This window comes from Syngnathus floridae, chromosome 5, assembly GCF_059516105.1.
Source record: "Syngnathus floridae isolate MCC-2025c chromosome 5, RoL_Sflo_1.0, whole genome shotgun sequence".
NCBI classification, from domain to species: Eukaryota; Metazoa; Chordata; class Actinopteri; order Syngnathiformes; family Syngnathidae; genus Syngnathus; species Syngnathus floridae.
In genome coordinates, this window is record NC_142417.1 from 13540248 (window position 1) to 13558132 (window position 17885).

The window sequence follows — 17885 nt, forward strand, 5'->3', positions numbered from 1 at the left end:
CTCTTCGTCCTCCGTGTCACTTAGAAACAAAGCCGCTAATGATGCCGGTAGTACGTGGGGCCCTTCGTCATCTTCGTCATCCCGTGATCAATCTTTGTCCTTTTTGTAATCAACCGCTGCGCCACGCCGCGTCGCGCTGCTGTCGTCACTTGAAATTCAAATTACAGTAATCCCTTGCTACATCGCGGTTTCATTTTTTTCTTTTTTTTTTTTGAAAAAAAACCCCACATAAGTCGCTCCTTATTATAAGTCGCCCCCCCACCCAAACTATGAAAAAAAACGCGATTTATAGTACGAAAATTACGGTAGTTAACTTACTACCTGGAACGTTTCTCACCTCATCCAACTTGCTCTGTTGACAAGGAAAAGAGAAGGTAAAGCCCAGGGGAAGCCTTTTGTCCTTTATTCCCAACTTCTCCAAGAAATTAGCCAGGCATTCAGCTATATAGTCAAATAACTGAAACAAAGTGAGATGACACAATCAGTGTACAGTATATTCATTCATATAAACAAGTAGTTCAACCTGCATTCCCACTCACATTTAACATTACTGCAAACCTGCTTCCTAAGAAATCCTGCTTTCTACGTAGTAATGTAGCAAGGAGGTGGTGGGGAGCCTGTCATGCCGTGATGACAGCCGACAAAGGAAACCTGAATACCTGTTTGATGCCCGAAGTGACGAGGACACAAGCTCTAATCCATAGTGCTTTTACTGTAGTGGTCTCTTTGTTAGAGGCCTAATTATAAACACGTGGCTTGAACCATAGCTGTATGTCTGATGTACAGTATGTAACAACCAGTCCGTGTCAAAATCGCAAAAGAATTCAATGAGTTAAAATGAACGGAGCCAAACACAAAAACACTTGTATCTACATGATACATTTTTAAATAAATTGATAACTGTCTTTAAAAGATGTTTTCGGTAATGTATGGTGTAGATCAGGGGTCGGGAACCTTTTGGGCGGACAGAGCCATACATGCCCATTTTTTACAAATAATTTCCAGTGAGAGCCATACCATTTAAAAAAAACGATAGGCGAGATACAATTAAATGTGTGTATTTTAATTAAGACCAACGATTTTTTGAGTGTACTAATGTATTCTTCTGAATAACGTCACCAAAAGAGCCGTATCTGGCTCACGAGCCATAGATTCCAGACGCCTGGTGTAGATAAAGTGCTATTTAACTCTTCTGCAATTACCAAGGCTTATATAAATACTATGTTTGGTGGGCCATCGGTGGATTTGTGTGGCCAATGGACAGTGCAGTCTGAGGAACCACGGCACCATGACATAGTACAACAAACATGAAGAGGGTACACATACTTGAAAAGTAATGAGTTATGGACCTACAATTAAATTGTGCTGAAATCTAATCTGGGTCTTTTCAAGCTTTGTGCATTTTATTGGCTATTGCATCCAATCCACAAACCATTTGATGTCAAGTTTGATGTCAAACTTAGACCAGGTTATAGACTTGTGTTATGCATTAAACCAGAGGGCAATTAATTTTTACAAGGGGCCACATGAAAAACCTGAGTTATGTCAGAGGGCCACACCAACGATAACTTAAACCTGCTCAACTTTATTCCATTGTAATATGCACTAAATTATTCATTTTAAATAGCTGATACTGGTAATTAGAAGAATACAATTATTCTGTTTATATTTATATTAGGCTATGTGAAATTGTGGTGTATAGGTCAAATAAAAAAAATCATTAATCAGTACAATTTATTCTTGACTTTAACTTTTCCTCAAACAGTGAATTACAACACATTTATAGAAACATATCAATGTTTCCTGAACCCGCCTTGTTACGGTACGTCGGGAGAGTGACACATTCTCAAATGCGCTCTTTTTCTCCGGGCATATCAGTCCAATAAGCACTCCTTAATAAACTCTCCGTCAGTAAACAGCTTACTTTTTTGGGCAATTTTGCGGGAAATGGCAAAATTTGTCCTGACCGCTGCATCTCTGTGGGTGTGAAGTTTGATAAAAGTCCTTGTTGGGCTGCAGTTTTGCTAGCAATGCATCAGCCTCTGTTGCGTGCTCTTTATTAGACAGATTTCTGTATTTTTCCTCATGCTTGGTCGTGTAGTGGCGACTCAAATTATCTTCTTTAAACACAGCGACCTGTGTGCCACAAACCGGGCACAAAAGTGCGACGCCTTTCAAAATAAAAGCAGCACAGTTGTATTGCATGTACGACAGATTTTTTTTATTTATTAAGTTGTAATCAAATGTAATTTATGATTGCGGGCCGGACAAAGACGCACAAAGGGCCGGATATTTTGCCCGGGTCTGCATTAAACAAAGGAAAAACAAATATTGGATCGATACAATTATGAGCAAAACGATTGTGTAGGGAATGGTACTTGCTTTCTAACGCACCTTATTTTTTATGGAAATATTTTCAAGCGCAACTAAATCTAACTTGTCTAAGAGAAGATTTTATTCTGTCCACATCCCATAAATATTTTTTTAAAAAAAATCTATAAAAATATTTACTTTTGGTGGAAATATTTTCAAGTGCAACAAAATCTAACTTGTCTGAGTGAAGACCTTTTCTGTACACATCCCATAAATGTAATAAAAAAAAAAAGGAAAATACTTGAAAAAGAATTTTACTAATAAGATGTTAATCACATGTATTGTGATTGTATTGTACTCTAACCTCAGATCCAGAGCCTCTCTTGAGATGTTCAGGAATAGCATAAATCTGATCTTCCATGTCCACTCTTGGCTCTCCATTACCCATAACTGTAACCAGAAGCACTCGGAAGGTGGATCCACCTAGGTCAAGCGCTAGAAATTCTCCTTGTTCTGAACAGAAAAGCAAACAAAAGATATTCACATTTCATTACATTATACACATACAAAAAGAGGGCAGCACAGTATGGCGAGGAGTTACCATATTCACATCTCACTTGTGAGATTGGCTCAGGCCTTTCTGTGGACGGTATGGTCTCCCCATGTTAACATTGGTTTTCTCTTGACTCAACTATGGACACGTGCTGAGCCCTTCACGCATTTGTCCCGAGGTAAAGCGCATGGCGGACCGTTTCAATCTCGACTTCCAAAAGGCTTGGCATTGTCTCGGTCTTGCTACTCTCTAGTCTCAGGAATGCCTTGCTCTCAGTTGCAACTGGAGTAAAATTCCTTGTTTGGCATGCACAAACATGGCCAATAAAGCTGATTCTGATTGTATTTAAGATTGTACAGCGAGACCACCTGGACCGGTGTGAATGGAATGGGTGAAAACTGAGAAAATGCCAAAATAACAGAGGGTAACATCTCGAAGCAACTTTTTTTTTTAAATGGGGGATGACAAGAACTATAAACTTAACTAAACTTAGAACCATAAACATAGTTAGCAAAATTTTAATTATGAACTGAACAAGTTCATTTTAAAATGTGTAAACTTTGAACTAGTTTGTGTGGAAAATGAACTTTATGAACTTTTCCAATACTGTTAACAAGAGTGTTTTTCTTTTAAACACGTTCAATAAATACTGTTCCAAACATGTTCTGTAAATGCTGTCCCAATTTCAAAAACATAATTGAGTAAATAATCTTGATTTCAATATTAAAAAAAATAATTGTGACTATGACAGCAGAATTAGACCCATTTGCTCACAACCACCACAAGAGTAAAGTCAGGCAGACAAATTTTTCCAATTCACCCAGGAGACTCCATTTCAACCAATATCGCTATACACTGACCTCAGTTAAACTGAGGTCAACAGAGGGAGTGAAGGAATGAGGTCGAAATACAAAACGTCCGCTACAAAAATAGATATGCTCAAACCTCATTGAATAAAGTACATAAGCAGACAAGTATATTCACATATCAAATAAATAAAAGAAACATTTTAAGCATATAATTATACCTACACACCAAATCAATAAAGAAGACATAACTAGACATTTTTGATAAGTGGTGATGAGAAAGGTTTTTATAACTTTATGATCTGATATTGCTGAGCACTTTGAAATAACAAATGACTTTTGATATATTGCCTAAATAGCTTAATGACCCTTAAGGAACTGTGTAATGCATGCCTGATGTTTTTTCTCTAAATCATGGACACGGCCAGAGTCATCTTGACCGTTCAGTACTTGATTGTATCTTATGTTTTGACTAATGCTAGATGCCAGTTTTTGATTACTACTGAACGCTCAGCACAGAGGGAAATATTTTGCCTAACAAAGAAAAGATACGGTTGGAAGCATGATTAAACTAAGAATAAACAAAGACATGAAGTATCAAAAGAACAGCACTAGATTAATGATGTCACAGCCAAAAGCTAACATAATTTCGTACAAAATGACAAAATTGAAAGAATGAGGTACGACAGTGTATGTCCAAGATTGGAGAAGAATGTTCACAGGAAGGTCACATGGAGATAAAACCAGCAGGTGCCAGAGGGAGCCAGCCAATGACTCGGCCAAAGATGATCGCCAAGGCCGAAAGACGGGATGGAAGACAACAGCCCCCACACACACCGAATCGCCCAGAACCAGCACCCACTCCCATGGCGAACTTGCCCCACCCCAAAGACTCATCACCCATCAAACTCGGCCCACACTGGCATGTGCTACTGATATAAGCTAACCAAAGAACCTTGAACGTTGCCTTTTCTGAATGGAGACTTTCCGCTCTTGAAGGGCCCAGCGCTGTATTGTACTTTCCTGAAAACAGAGCTGTCTGAACAAGAATTGTGATTGAACTCAACCAACCTGTGTAAGTCTAATTTGTGCTTCAGTGTCTTAGCATTTTCCTAAATCTGAAGAAATCAAACGAGCACGCAGTGAGTAAATTGGATAACAGGTGATTGGCAATGGCTTTTGCCGTGAGGCGCAGATAACGCGCTCCCTAAATTGTGGACAAAATCCAACAACACAATGAGCATATTTCATATCATTACAAAAATACCCACACCCAACCCCAAATTAATTTCTCATTGGATCTCCATCATTGACTAATGGTTTTGAAATGACAAATCTCATTGAAAAGTGAGTGATTTTCAAGCCAGTATTTTTTTCACCTTTCAGAAAGGTTCTTCAAGGCCAGATGGCTGGCAATGAAGAACACTTAATGCAGTTTTTTTAAGAGTTCAATTCATTGTGAGGTCATTAGTCTGAAAAGAGAGAGTACAACTTTATAATATGAAAAGAAGAGCGTTACCTGTTCCATCTGGAGTTGAGCGTACATACGTTGGCAGCATCTTTACAGCAGCCGTGGGGTTGGTGTCTCGGCAAAGACCTTTGTCCATTTCTCGTCGAAATCTCACAGATATATCCATCACTCTTTCATCAGACAGCTGAAGATGGTGCAAATACTTGTCCAGCTAAACAGTTGGAGAACAGAACACGGTTCCTAATGTATATATATCAACAATTGCTGTTCAATGTTTAAACACTGGCGTATGTTTAATACTGGGAGTTTCAATTTCTGTTTAACCAAAAGAATAAATCCGTTGCAGCATATCTATGTTTTGAGTCACACCTTGTTAAAGAAAGCGCAGAAACATTGATTTGTCAAAGAAATACTGATAGACAGTTGGAAGGATAAATACTCAGCATTAAAATGAGTATCACTTTATTCCACAGCCACACTCTTACCCACAGAACATGACTAATATGCACTTAAGTGTTTAATGCAGGTGATCGATAAAGGTGTCGCTCTAAATGCAGCCTTGACCATTACTTGTTTTATTTCGGAAAATATAATGGCGTCTCCGTGTCGGACTTCCTGCTATGCTATTTCTACTCTCGAGCGGATCCAACTACCTTACTCCCACTCTGAAACATTTATATACAAGACTTGAAAATCTCCCTGTACAGTTCTGTAAACGAGCAAATTTACACAAGTAAACCTCAGACCTTTTTCTGAACACTTGACATCGGATTGACAATGCATAATAAGAACGAAACTCATACTGCTATTTCAAACAGTCATAAAAACGAGCGGGTGACCTGAGGTTACAGTCATATTGTTTCTCACGGGACAACAGCATCCAATTTCAAGATTACCCCATGAACAGGTGACATCAACGTTTTTGAGTACAGTACACGACAAGCGTGCAAGTCGTGTTACCTGTTTGACCCGTCTTTACGGTGACATTCAGTAAACGTCTTCAACAACTTTTTTTTAAGTTTTACTACAACTGTTACTCACTTTATGTTCTTGATCGTCATGGAGTTCGGCGCAGTAATTAGTAAGTAGACTCGAAGACATGGTTGCTGGTGATTTAGTCTGTCCTTCTTCAAATGGTTAACTCCGGATACTTTTTTCAATTAAATTGATTACACAAACACGGTCCAGTTTCTTGTGTTTGCTTTTTGAAATTTCATACTCGGTTAGAAAAAAAAAAAAAAAAACACTGCTTCCGGGACTTCTGGATTTGGTGACGTCACGTACATTCTCAACGCTGATTGGCTGTGAAATAGGCACGTCGATAACCACTACGTCCCTTTTGGATTAGGATGGGGGGGGGGGGGAGTCTGACTTTTTTTTTCTCCGAATTTTTACTTTAAAATCAGAATTCCCACTTCAGAGTCAGAATTTTGACGAATTTGATAAAGTGAGAACTTTCTAAGTTGGCGTTTAAACTTCTACTGTTGAAGTGAATTATGGACAGTTTTCTTTCCATGTCAATGCAGTTGTTGAATTGATCTTCCAAATTGTATCCACATCTGTCTAATCCCTTTCCGTAGTGGTGATAATCCAGATCAATATTGAAGAAAATGGGTTCCAAAAAGTCCCGCCTAGCTACAAAAACAGATATGCTCACACCTCATTGATTAAAGTACATAAGCATACAATTATATTCACACATTAAATCAATAAAGGAAACATTTTAAGCATATAATTATACCTACACACCAAATCAATAAAGAAGACATAACTAGACATTTTTTGATATGTGATCGACTAAGTGGTAAAGATTTTTTTTTTTTGAAACTTCATAATTTGATAAGTATTTTTGTGCACTTTGAAATAACAAATGTTTTTTAGAACATTGCCTGAATATCTGAACTTTTTAACTGTTCAATGCATGCCTGTGTGGGCTACTTCAAATCCAAAGCGGCCGGAAATAAAGCTTGGATGACCTCCGGAATAATTTATAAACTCGTCCAAATATGGATAAACATGCCCCTGGGTGCTGTCCTCGCTCCCTGTCCTTGAGAACAATAAAATCCGAGTGCAATGCCGTTATAGACATGTACATCCTGTGATTTGGTGAGCTAGTGAGGTAAACACCGCGTGGGGCTAAACTATTTTTCAAAACCGGAAATGATCAAAACTTATTTTAGCAAGGCGGGAAATTCAAGGCAAAGAGTATGTTAATTATGTACTGCGCAGGTGTGGACAACCACTTCATTACTCTTGTGCGGTCCAATTTCTCCTCTCACTGTCTCGGCCTGAGGCTGTTCTATTAATCAATGACCACCGGGTACTTCACATGAGCGTAATTAGTTTTTACCTGATAAAATGAACGTGCCCCGGGAGGAGTTGATGAGTGACATTTTGAGGCGTGTGACTGGCGAATCTGCTCTCCCGGTTTACTGCAACGTCGAGAAATTCAAACGAGTCAACGACGGCTACGTAGTTGCTGAGGACTTACACGAAAGTGTGAGGAAAAGAGAACAAGTCAATGCTAAGGAGCGGCTTCGGGTGAGTGAGTGATAATAACCTCGAATTGAATTGGAAGTTACATGCAGCTAGCTATAGGCAGCATGAGTTACCAACCCTTTACGTAGTGATAATGTAGTTTGCTGCCACTGATGTGCGGAGGACTTAATTACCTATGATCACTCTTGGAGTTAAGATTGGAGGATGGCGTTATTTTTCAAGTAATAACCTCTCAGAAGATGGAACATGTTTATTTACTGTACAGTCGACAAGGGGATTGGCACAGACTCGGGCCACAAATAGCCAAAAATTGCGCATTGAAATATTGGAAAAAGTCTTGGAGACTCGTTTGTTTAAGGCAGGCATTTAAAAAAAAAATGTTTTTGCCGGCCACATTGTAGTCATAGCTTCTTTCGGAGGGCCATTATGACTGTCAACCCAAATAAATGTATGAGCACCTCATTATGTAGAGTAAAAGCTACCAAACAAACTGACAAATAACTAGTTTTCAAATCAGACAAGTAAAAACTGGTCAAATATTAAAAAAAAAAGATATTATTAAAAGTGAAGACAATTTGCTATTCTAGTAATGACACGAATTTGATGCAGAATTTGTCTTCGCGGGCCACATAAAATGATGTGGCGGGCCGTATCTGGCCCCCGGGCCTTGAGTTTGACACCTGTGGTCTACATAGATAAATTTGACCTGACCTAATCGTATTTTAGTGTTAATACTGCTCATCTTTGTGGAGAGATTCATGTTGATTACTTCTCACAAATATTAGGAAACAAATATGTATATACATAAATTAGTGCATATATATGCAACACTAATTTAATACATTTCCTGCTAGTGTTGCCATATTAAATAAGAATTGTTAAAAGTCCATTTTGATTTGACTCGTGTCATGAGTCAAATTTATAAATTTGGGTGTGTATATTATTGATTTTGTTTCTCTACAAAGCACTATCAGTGATTCTAACAGAAAGCATTAAAGGCTGCTGATTAATTTGTTGTTGTTGCTACGGAAAAATGGAGTCACTGTTAGCATTTAGATCATTTTCATTGTGTTTTCAACTTTGTAGATACGGAACCTTAACACCATGTTCTCACGCTTGAAGCGAATGGTACCTCTGATGCGACCTGACCACAAGCCCAGCAAAGTAGACACTCTTAAAGCTGCAACAGAGTACATTCGATTACTACTTGCAGTTTTGCAAGACACAGAAACGGTATGTCTTTTATGATTTTGCACGCAGTTTATTTTTGAGTTGCTCAAATATCGTTGCTTTGTGCTCATTAGACTGAGGGCAGTGAGACCGATTTCCTAAACAATGCGATCTCCTTTGGTCAATCAGAAGGCTTTGACAGTGATCTTTGGAGAGTGGATGATGTAAGTCTGTTTTATATTAAATTGAGTTGTATGCATGTTAAGAATATAATAGAGGTGCTCTCTGTGTACCATACATGTTTATTCCTAGTTCTTTATGTCCTCTGTCGCACATATTCAAACCACCTAGGAGGTGTCTTGACACATTCTCACATCAACATGGTTGTCAGCTCTGTAAATAGGCTTTACACGATCAAGATTTTGGACTAGAGCAGCGAGTTAAAAGAACTTAATGGTAACCTCTCAGAAGATGGAACATGTTTATTGTACAGTCGACGAGGTGATTGGCACAAATTGCCAAAAATTGCGTGAATCCCCCATTGAAATATTGGAAAAATATATTTAGTATTTAGAGAAAAAATACTGTAACTAGTTTTAAACCCTTAAAAATTCTCCCAAGCATGCTGATAAACATTGAATACAGTCCATGGAAAATACAGGGGCAGGGTCTAACATCCCACCACCAAGAAATCCCCAATTATAATAATAAAATTTGAAAAAGTTTGTGTATATGATGAGAAATCTTGGATTATTATTGATCGCAGCATAGAATGTTCTTGGAGTAAAAATGATTGTTTGCGGTAGTAATGTGTTATTTTGCAGATGGGTGGAGTAGTGCTATACATGTGTAAAGGAGTAAATTATCTGTAGTAAATATGTAGTATATAGTAAATTTTTGTATGGATTCCATTTCAGTTTCTGAATATGTCAGAGGACCATGCTGAAGATGGCTTCACCATGCCCTTTGAATCAGGAACAGAAGATGGAGATCAGACCAGGCTGGTCTTACAACATTGTGCGATGCCTGCATACCAGCTCATCATTCAAGTAGCACCCGACCAATCTTTGGTAACTCCGATGCTATGTGTGTGTTTGGCCTCCTGAAACAGAATAAGTTGTATGAAAATGTATTTGTGTGTGCTGTCAACAGTAGTTTGCAAAAGTGGGGCACCAAGCAAATAGGTTACGTGACAGGAATATTCACAGGTCTTCATCCATTTGCGAAGACAAACAAATTCTATAGGTAATGGCAACAAATTAGTGTATGGAGCAGACAACAGACTTGTTTCTGCCGTTTTTGTGAGATGATTTTGCTGTAATCATGTCACACAGATGCTTTCAGAATAAAAATGCTCTACCTTGTAGCGTAGAATAGTAGAATGTACACTCACTTCGATCTTTATTGCACGCACAGCGGAATAACTGATCTTTGACCACTCATAGTGTTGCAAGCCAGCTGCGACATTGACATTGACCATACTGCATAATTTTGATGCGTTTGCATATCTTTGGGGACGTGCAGATGAAGTTTCGTCAAATTTGCGAAACAAAAGTATACACTGCACTTAAATTTGTTACCTAACCTTTGTTGGCTAAATGTAACAATTTCAAGAGCACGCTAAATTTGCTACGCAGCATAAGGCTTATTGCCAATTGCCTATGTCAAATTTATTCGATGCGCTTTCGTTTTTTTCTTGTATTTAGGAAGAATGACACGCCCGACTATCCACAAACTTACACAGGATAGTATGAGTGAATCCAATTGTTGTTGAAAACCTCTGTTGCTTAGGAAAGGTACAATACAGCGCTGGGCTTTTTGTATGACAATACTCAAGAGCAGACTCAGGATGCAAGAAAAGCAGTGAAATTCTTCAGTGATTCTATTGGGTTACACACAAAGGTGGGGGCCAGTTCGCCTTCCGTAATTGTTCCGTGGCGTTTCATCTCATTCCTTGGCGCTACCGTCCTTGGCGGCTGTTGTGGTTGTCTTTTTTCACCTCGTTTTTCTTTAGTAGTCTAGTCCTGTACTTCTCAAGGATGTTCGCTCGTTCGTATTCCCGCTCCTTGATTTGTTTTCAACCTATTGAATGGGGGTGTAGATGCAGGGCAGCCGTCCGCCGGAATAAATCAATCGTCCATTGCTAGCAATGGTGTGTGAATCTCTGGTAGCCAAACAAATGAGCAGACCCGAGGGTCATACACCAGAGATGGCTCTTATGGCACAATTAGTCGTTCCCAATGCTTAGCTCTACCCAAAAGACTTCTCTTTGCTCTAACTTGACCGTAAAGAGCCGTGCACCACTTGGCACAGGCAAACACGGTCCCAGGCGAATCCATTGTAATAATGGAAAAAGTTGCTGGCAATTTCGTCCCCCCCCCCCCTTTACGTATGTTTTTTTTAAACCTTTAAAATATGACAATTTAATTTAATTCTCAATAGATTGGGACCATTTAAACATTGTTTTACTACTTCATTCCAATGTTTTCAAGTGAGATTGGTCTTGCTGGAATTAAAGTTGGTTTTTTTGTAGTCTAGTCCTGTACTTCTCAAGGATGTTTCCTTTTATGTGAATGTCAGTCCACTTCAACTCTCTTTTCTGACATTTCTCTGATTTTCTGACATTTGTTGCTGTGGAGCGCTGCACGCACTTTCGACTCTTCTGGCAACAAAGCATTCAGTCGAATAAGCACAAGTTTAGGGTCATTTTTGTTTACCACCTTAAAATTGTTGTCTTTTTTTTACTGTGAATCAGAGCAAAGAGAAAACGGGGACCTAGATTTGTGGCGAGCGAGTAACTGGCTCTGTAGTACTACAATGCGTAAAAGTAATTAGGAAAGGTAATTTATATGGTAACGCCAGTGATTATAACACTACTATTATAACACTGTTTTGCAACTGATGCAAGTGCTCTACAGTGAACTTGGCTAAGCATTTCTTGCTCCAAAGTGCATCTTAACAGCTAATCAGTGATCACGTTGAGTGTAATGTGACTATGTGGAAAATTTGCTTGACCAAGCGACTGACTGTTACTCATGGAACTTTTTTATTTATTTATTTTTAATATAAATAATACCAAGTCCGCTGGCAGGGGAGTAGCCGTTTGTCTACGAAATGCACTTGTATTTGTGAAAGACACAAGACTCTGGCTAGTCTTCAAATATACACAGTTTGGCATGCTGAATTGTTGTGGTGAGGTGGGTTTCAGCACTGGGGGAAAAAAAAAAAATTTGGTGGGGAGAATTCCCTGAGTCAATCAATAGAATAATTGATTCCAGAAGGATTTCTTTTTGTGATAGCCCTATCAATGACTGGTACAGGATAGTAGCAGTAATTCTTTACAGTGATGATACCGTATTTTCCGGACTATAAGTCGCTCTGGAGTATAAGTCGCACCAGCCATAAAATGCCCCAAAAAGTGAAAAAAAACATATGTAAGTCGCTCCGGAGTATAAGTCGCATTTTGGGGGGCAATTTATTCGACAAAATCCCACACCAAAAACAGTCATGAACGAGCAACAACAGGCTAAACGATAGGTATGCTAACGTGACAAACACAAACAAAGAGCTGAGAACGGGCCTGATGTAACAGAGTGATTAAGGACAACTATTACATGAATGACATGTTTATAAAACCATTGTTGTCACTCCAATTCATTAAATCCATCGATCATTCGATACGATAGCAACAGGCTAAACGATAGGTATGCTAACGTGACAAACACAAATGAGGAGCTGAGAACGGACCTGACGTAACGTATAGAGTGATTTTAGGACAACCATTACATAAATAACATGTTTATAAAACCATCGGTGTCACTCCAATTCATTAAATCCATCGATCGTTCTTTGTCAACAATGGCTGCGCGCGGCTGAGGGCGCTTGCACTTCAAAATATTCCACAGGCTCATATAACGATAGATAAACTATATTTCAAATAACTATAATATAAGCAATATTATCAAACCATCCGTGCACTTTAAATCCTTTAAATCCATCGATCAAATTCCTTGTCCTTTGTCAAAATCGCCGCGCGTGCGCCCTGACGTCAGCCTCGTCTTTATTCCACAGATCTACTATATAACTATATTGAAGGATAGACGTGGGTTTGGTAAACGGCTCTTTATTCCACAAAACAAACTTCCAAGCGTGTGGCGGCGTGGACTTCCAGAGACGATAGCTCCACGGCAGAGGACCGGGCGTGCGTAATGGCCATGTCCGAGCCCCATGCACCGTTCGCGGACAGCCACTCGACCGAGCGCCGGCCCCCGACTCAGAGTAGGACCGGGCGTGCGTAAAAGCCATAATAGTTTTTCATAGAAGTTTTTCTTCTATGTCACTCCAAATCCTTAATTCCTTTAAACTCTTTGTCCTCCGTGTCACTTAGAAATGATCACCGCTAATGATGCCGTTCGTCCTTACGTGGGTCGCGCCGTGCGGTGCCCATGACGTCACTTGAAATAGTAATCCATTGGCACATCACGGTTCTCCAAACTTTCTTTCTGCTGCTCGATTACTGTTTTCAGCTGCATATTTTACAACTTGAAGTTTGTAACTTGCAAAATATGACTTTCTTTTTGGTGCCATTTTTCTTAAGCCCACCCAGTTGATGAGTCACGGCCAACGGTGAAATTTAAAGCGCCCTCATCCAGTTTCGTCTGAAAATATTTTTTTTCTCAGATGTTTTTTGTATTGTTTATTTGGTTGTTTTTATCAAAGACAGTCTGCTTTATTGTCTTTTTTTTTTTTTTTTCCTTCCTCCATATACCAAGACATACAGAGATTGAAATTACGTTCCCACTATCCCTCGGTGAGATAGTACACACATCCATACAAGCAACACAAAAAAACCCAAGAAGGCATAAACAATGAATAAATAAGAATGTTGAATAAATGATAAATAAACAAATAATAAGAAGAAGAAATGTAAGAGGAGCAAACAGACAGTGGACTTGGATATGGTGCTTTAAAGTGTTAATTGCTTTATTTGATGTTTTCTCTATTTTTTTGTTTTGAATATGTTCAAGACAAAGATATAAAAGCATGTTAAGTGATGAACTATACTAAAAATAACATGGGAAGTGGTCAACTATACTTTTAAGTGATGTCTTAATAATCAAGTAAAAATTTGTGAAAAAAACACATATATAAGTCGCTCCTGAATATAAATCGCCCCCCCACCCAAACTATGAAAAAAACCGCGACTTATAGTCCGGAAATTACGGTAATTGAAAATTCAGACGAAACACAGATGCTGGTAACAAGCATATTAGTAACTCCTTTGTCTTAATGAAACAAGATTGTCTCATGACAACGTCAGGCACTCGGGATTATTTCTCCATGGTTGCGGGCTATTTTAATCACATGAAGCAGACTGACTCATCACTGTTTTGCCAGGACATTTCTAAGGCAACCCTGGGAAACAATGCAGTTGCCTTTGCCTATTGGAGGGTTGGTATTCAGATGTTCTTTTGAGAACTTAAACGTAATTTTCTGACCAACTCACTTTTGCCTTATTTGGGATTTTTTTTTTTTTTGTTGTTTTTTTTTTTTATATATATAACTCTATGAATGACTATGGTGTCTGTGTGAATAGGAATTGTTGTCAAGGACTTAGGTTGACTTGATCTTGGACTGAAAGAGGATCATTCTATCTGAGACCCTTGGGTAATTGGAAGTTGTGTTTTTCACTCACTCACTCACTCACTCACTCACTCACTCACTCACTCACTCACTCACTCACTCACTCACTCACTCACTCACTCACTCACTCACTCACTCACTCACTCTTCTGGAAACTTGAAAGAACTGCATTGATCCAAAAAGACCAGCAGATGGTAGTATAGCGCAGAAGTAGTTTGGAATAGATTTTATTTCTTTGTTCTTTTCTTTATTCATTAAGTTCATAAATACGATTTTGGAAAAATCACATTGCTTCACTTGAGTCGCCTTTCCTCACTTCGTTTGTGTTTTTTTTTTTTTTTTTTTTTTTTTTTTTTTTTTTTTTTTATAAAACCTTCACATTTGGTCTGAACGTAAGGGTTGTGCACGTAAGGCAAAGCCGACATGGCAGAGGAATTTATGGATGTGCATAAATAAGCAGACGTAGCCAAGTGAAATTTTTGATAAAATACGCACGCAGGCACACATATGGTGAAATAAAAGGGGGGAAAAAAAGTAGGACAACAACTTGCTGGATATACACAATTTGAGGTTAGGCAACAAAAGTACTTTTTAAAACCTTCATTCCTGTGCTAAGTGACATGAATTATAGGCACGCACGCAACCCCCGTGGGAACAAAGCGGTACAGAGAATGGATGGATGGATGTTTTATGATAGAAAGAAACAAGTGAAAATGATGTCTGTGTCAAGGTTTCAATCCAGGTATTTAAATGTGTGAGTAGCTCTGTCGTTAAGGTGTGGAATTGGATGATGTTTCAGGAACTGGACTCTGAACCTTAACCTGAATACTGACTGCAGGTAAATGTAGTGATTAGCCCTGCGGCCTATAGGATGGGACTGAGAGGCATAGAACAACACAGCCAGCTTTCCTATCCGGCTGGGAGTATCTTGTGAGTGGATTGAAATGTCTACAACTAAGTGTCGACCAAGATAGCATTTAGCTGCCAACACAACCACCTTTGGTCACTAGATTGACTGGCAATGTGTAAACTTATTTGACAGAGAATTGATCCTCTTGTCTGGTTGAAACCAAGTGAAGTGAGACATATGGTGTTATTAAAAGCATGATATGAGTACATTCCATTTGCCATGTTTACCATTCCTATGCTATAAAAAATGGCATCTTTTAAAAGAGGCATAATACGCTGACACTTTTTTTTTTTTAATGCGGGCAGGATTGATTACTTGTAGTCCACCTCCTTTTCAGGGTAGGTCTCAGTTCCTTTGTGCCAGGAAGAGTGAGGGGTAAATGTATTATGGTGGATTATTTCCCACATTTGCATAAGGCAAAAACTAGTCATGTAAATCGGCCAGGGATGAGACTTTAATCACTTTCATCGATGGCAATTTTCTTGGAAAGTTGAGATTTGTGGAAAACAAAGAAGAAATGGTTTGACATGCATTGTCGCAATGCTTTGCTTTTGCGTTAGAAATCAAGACACTCATGGAGCTGACAAATGATAACCCTCGGTCTGTTTACAAATTTGCACCGTTAAGTGTTATTAAAGGGATGGGACCACTCAAACTGCAATCACATGGCAATAGACAATTTTACAAAAGGTGGACACAAAGCATTTGATTGTGTTGTCGTACACGTTGCACCTAACAGTCAAACTATTAACTAGTTCTTTGTCTTGTGTATCTGTTGATTGAAGGTGAAGAGGTTGTGATTGAGGCAGTTCCACAGCAATTTTGTTCATACTTCACCGCTTTAATGAGCTTGCAAGATGCAGCATTGTCTGCTACTTGCTGCTTTGATAAAAGCTGACCTTGTACATTGTATACAAGACAAATAGTGGTTTGTTTTTGGTTTTTTTAATTGAAGCAGTTTTCTTTTTCTCTTACAACCATACTGTATAGCCTGTGGCTACAGACTAAAAACTGTTGGATCAAAAGTAACCCAAAGTGAACTTTTCACTGGCCATCTCAACACTAGTTAATTTGACTCAGTGGGCTGCCTTGGTTGAGTTTTAACTCAACAAGGGAGTTAATGTTTGATCAAATCATGTCCAATGCTGGGTTGTTTCAAATGTGTTTGCTACATATTGTCCCCAAATGCAGAGTCAAATTCACCGTTTCTGGGTTGTTGTGATTTTGCTTGGTTAATTTTATTTTATTTTTGGTCACACACGCGCACACACAATCATATGTAGGAATCGAACTCACGATGTCAGCACACAAGACAGACAAGTGTACTCCTACACCATCAGCGACTTACTGGGATTTTTGCTTAGTAATCTATGCAAATGTTAGGTCACATTAACAAATATGTAAATTTACTTCTAATCTACATTTCATTTGTGTATTAATTGCTTTAGATTACCATTACCAATCAAATTGTAAAACTTAAAACCCTAAATATCAGCTTGATTCGGCCATTCAGCACACACATTTTGCAGTGACGAACACCAGAATTGTAAAAATTAGTATAGAATATTATTAGTATCACCTTAAAGTCCAGAATAAGTGATTTAAATCAGGAGTTCAACAAAGTAGTGACAGGATCAGGAAAAGTGTGACTTTTGTGATATTCGGCCACGCATATTTGCTGTTACATTGACTATTTTTGATGTTTGTGTTACTATCATAATTTTAATTACCCGTGTTACAATTGCGTCATAGATTAGTTTTTCAGACCAGTATGAGCTGAAAGGGTGTAAAGCAGCATTGTATTGCCCTCTCCTGGTAAAGTGTTTGACTACACTTTCATAATGTATAGCGTGTTGCTTATCGATTTAATCACTCGTGACAGTTCCATTACAGTTATTCAAACACATTCCAAATTACGTTTGCAGCAGTTTTCCATACTTTAAACACTATCAACAAAAAAATGCTTGAGTAACAACTCTTAGTGCGGCTGTTTTTGCTCATTGGTCTGTAGGGGTCAGTTGGCTGAAAGTTTTTTTTAATGTATTTTGAATATTTTTTAGTGCAATTGTACATGGTTAAGTTTTCTTCAATCAGAAGGCTGTTGAATGGAATTATTTTGGGAACATTGTCAAATTTTATTTTTTTTTTCTCCTCCCCAGGATTCGATCCTATGAAGAAAATCATTCACGAAGATCAAAGAATGTGCCTATTTTTATTTTACTTTTGAGAGTTGTATTATTTTGTTGTAATTGGTCACTACTATGGAAAAAATAATTTCACTAAATGTGACCTTGGTAATGTTTATTATATACAACTTGAATTGATTTGCCATGATAGCAAATCTTTAAGTTTGGTACTTGGTGTACCATGTGCAAGTTAATTGGGGGGAATTGATTTAAATATATACATATATATTTTTTTGCCTGTTTACACCATTGTTTCTGAAGTTTTCTAAAGTGCTGTACTTCTGCCACAGTCAAGGTAATTTGAGCAAAATAAAATAAAAAAGCATAAAAAAAG

The 17885-nt window shown here is 38.4% G+C and overlaps 2 protein-coding genes across 3 annotated transcripts in view; one reads left to right on the top strand and one right to left on the bottom strand.

The window, feature by feature from the left end:
• hk2 (hexokinase 2) overlaps positions 1-6396 on the bottom strand; it is a 30867-nt gene extending 24471 nt beyond the window's left edge. The window contains exons 1-4 of the mRNA XM_088375084.1: positions 6185-6396; positions 5192-5354; positions 2678-2826; positions 338-457 (exon numbers count right to left, since the gene is read on the bottom strand). Coding sequence (XP_088231210.1) covers positions 338-457; positions 2678-2826; positions 5192-5354; positions 6185-6244 — 492 coding nt within the window. The 5' untranslated portion in view covers positions 6245-6396. The remainder of the gene's footprint in view (positions 1-337; positions 458-2677; positions 2827-5191; positions 5355-6184) is intronic.
• Positions 6397-7359: 963 nt separating this feature from the next.
• Positions 7360-17885, top strand: figla (folliculogenesis specific bHLH transcription factor). 2 transcript variants are annotated; one of them, XM_088375087.1, is made up of 5 exons: positions 7360-7684; positions 8729-8875; positions 8947-9036; positions 9730-9882; positions 17525-17885. In XM_088375087.1, the coding sequence occupies exons 1-5, from the start codon at positions 7502-7504 to the stop codon at positions 17537-17539; spliced, it is 588 nt and encodes a 195-aa protein (XP_088231213.1). In that variant the 5' UTR covers positions 7360-7501; the 3' UTR covers positions 17540-17885. The 2 variants fall into 2 exon arrangements, with proteins under 2 accessions (XP_088231213.1, XP_088231212.1); XM_088375086.1 differs by lacking the exon at positions 17525-17885 and having other exon boundaries at positions 9730-10198.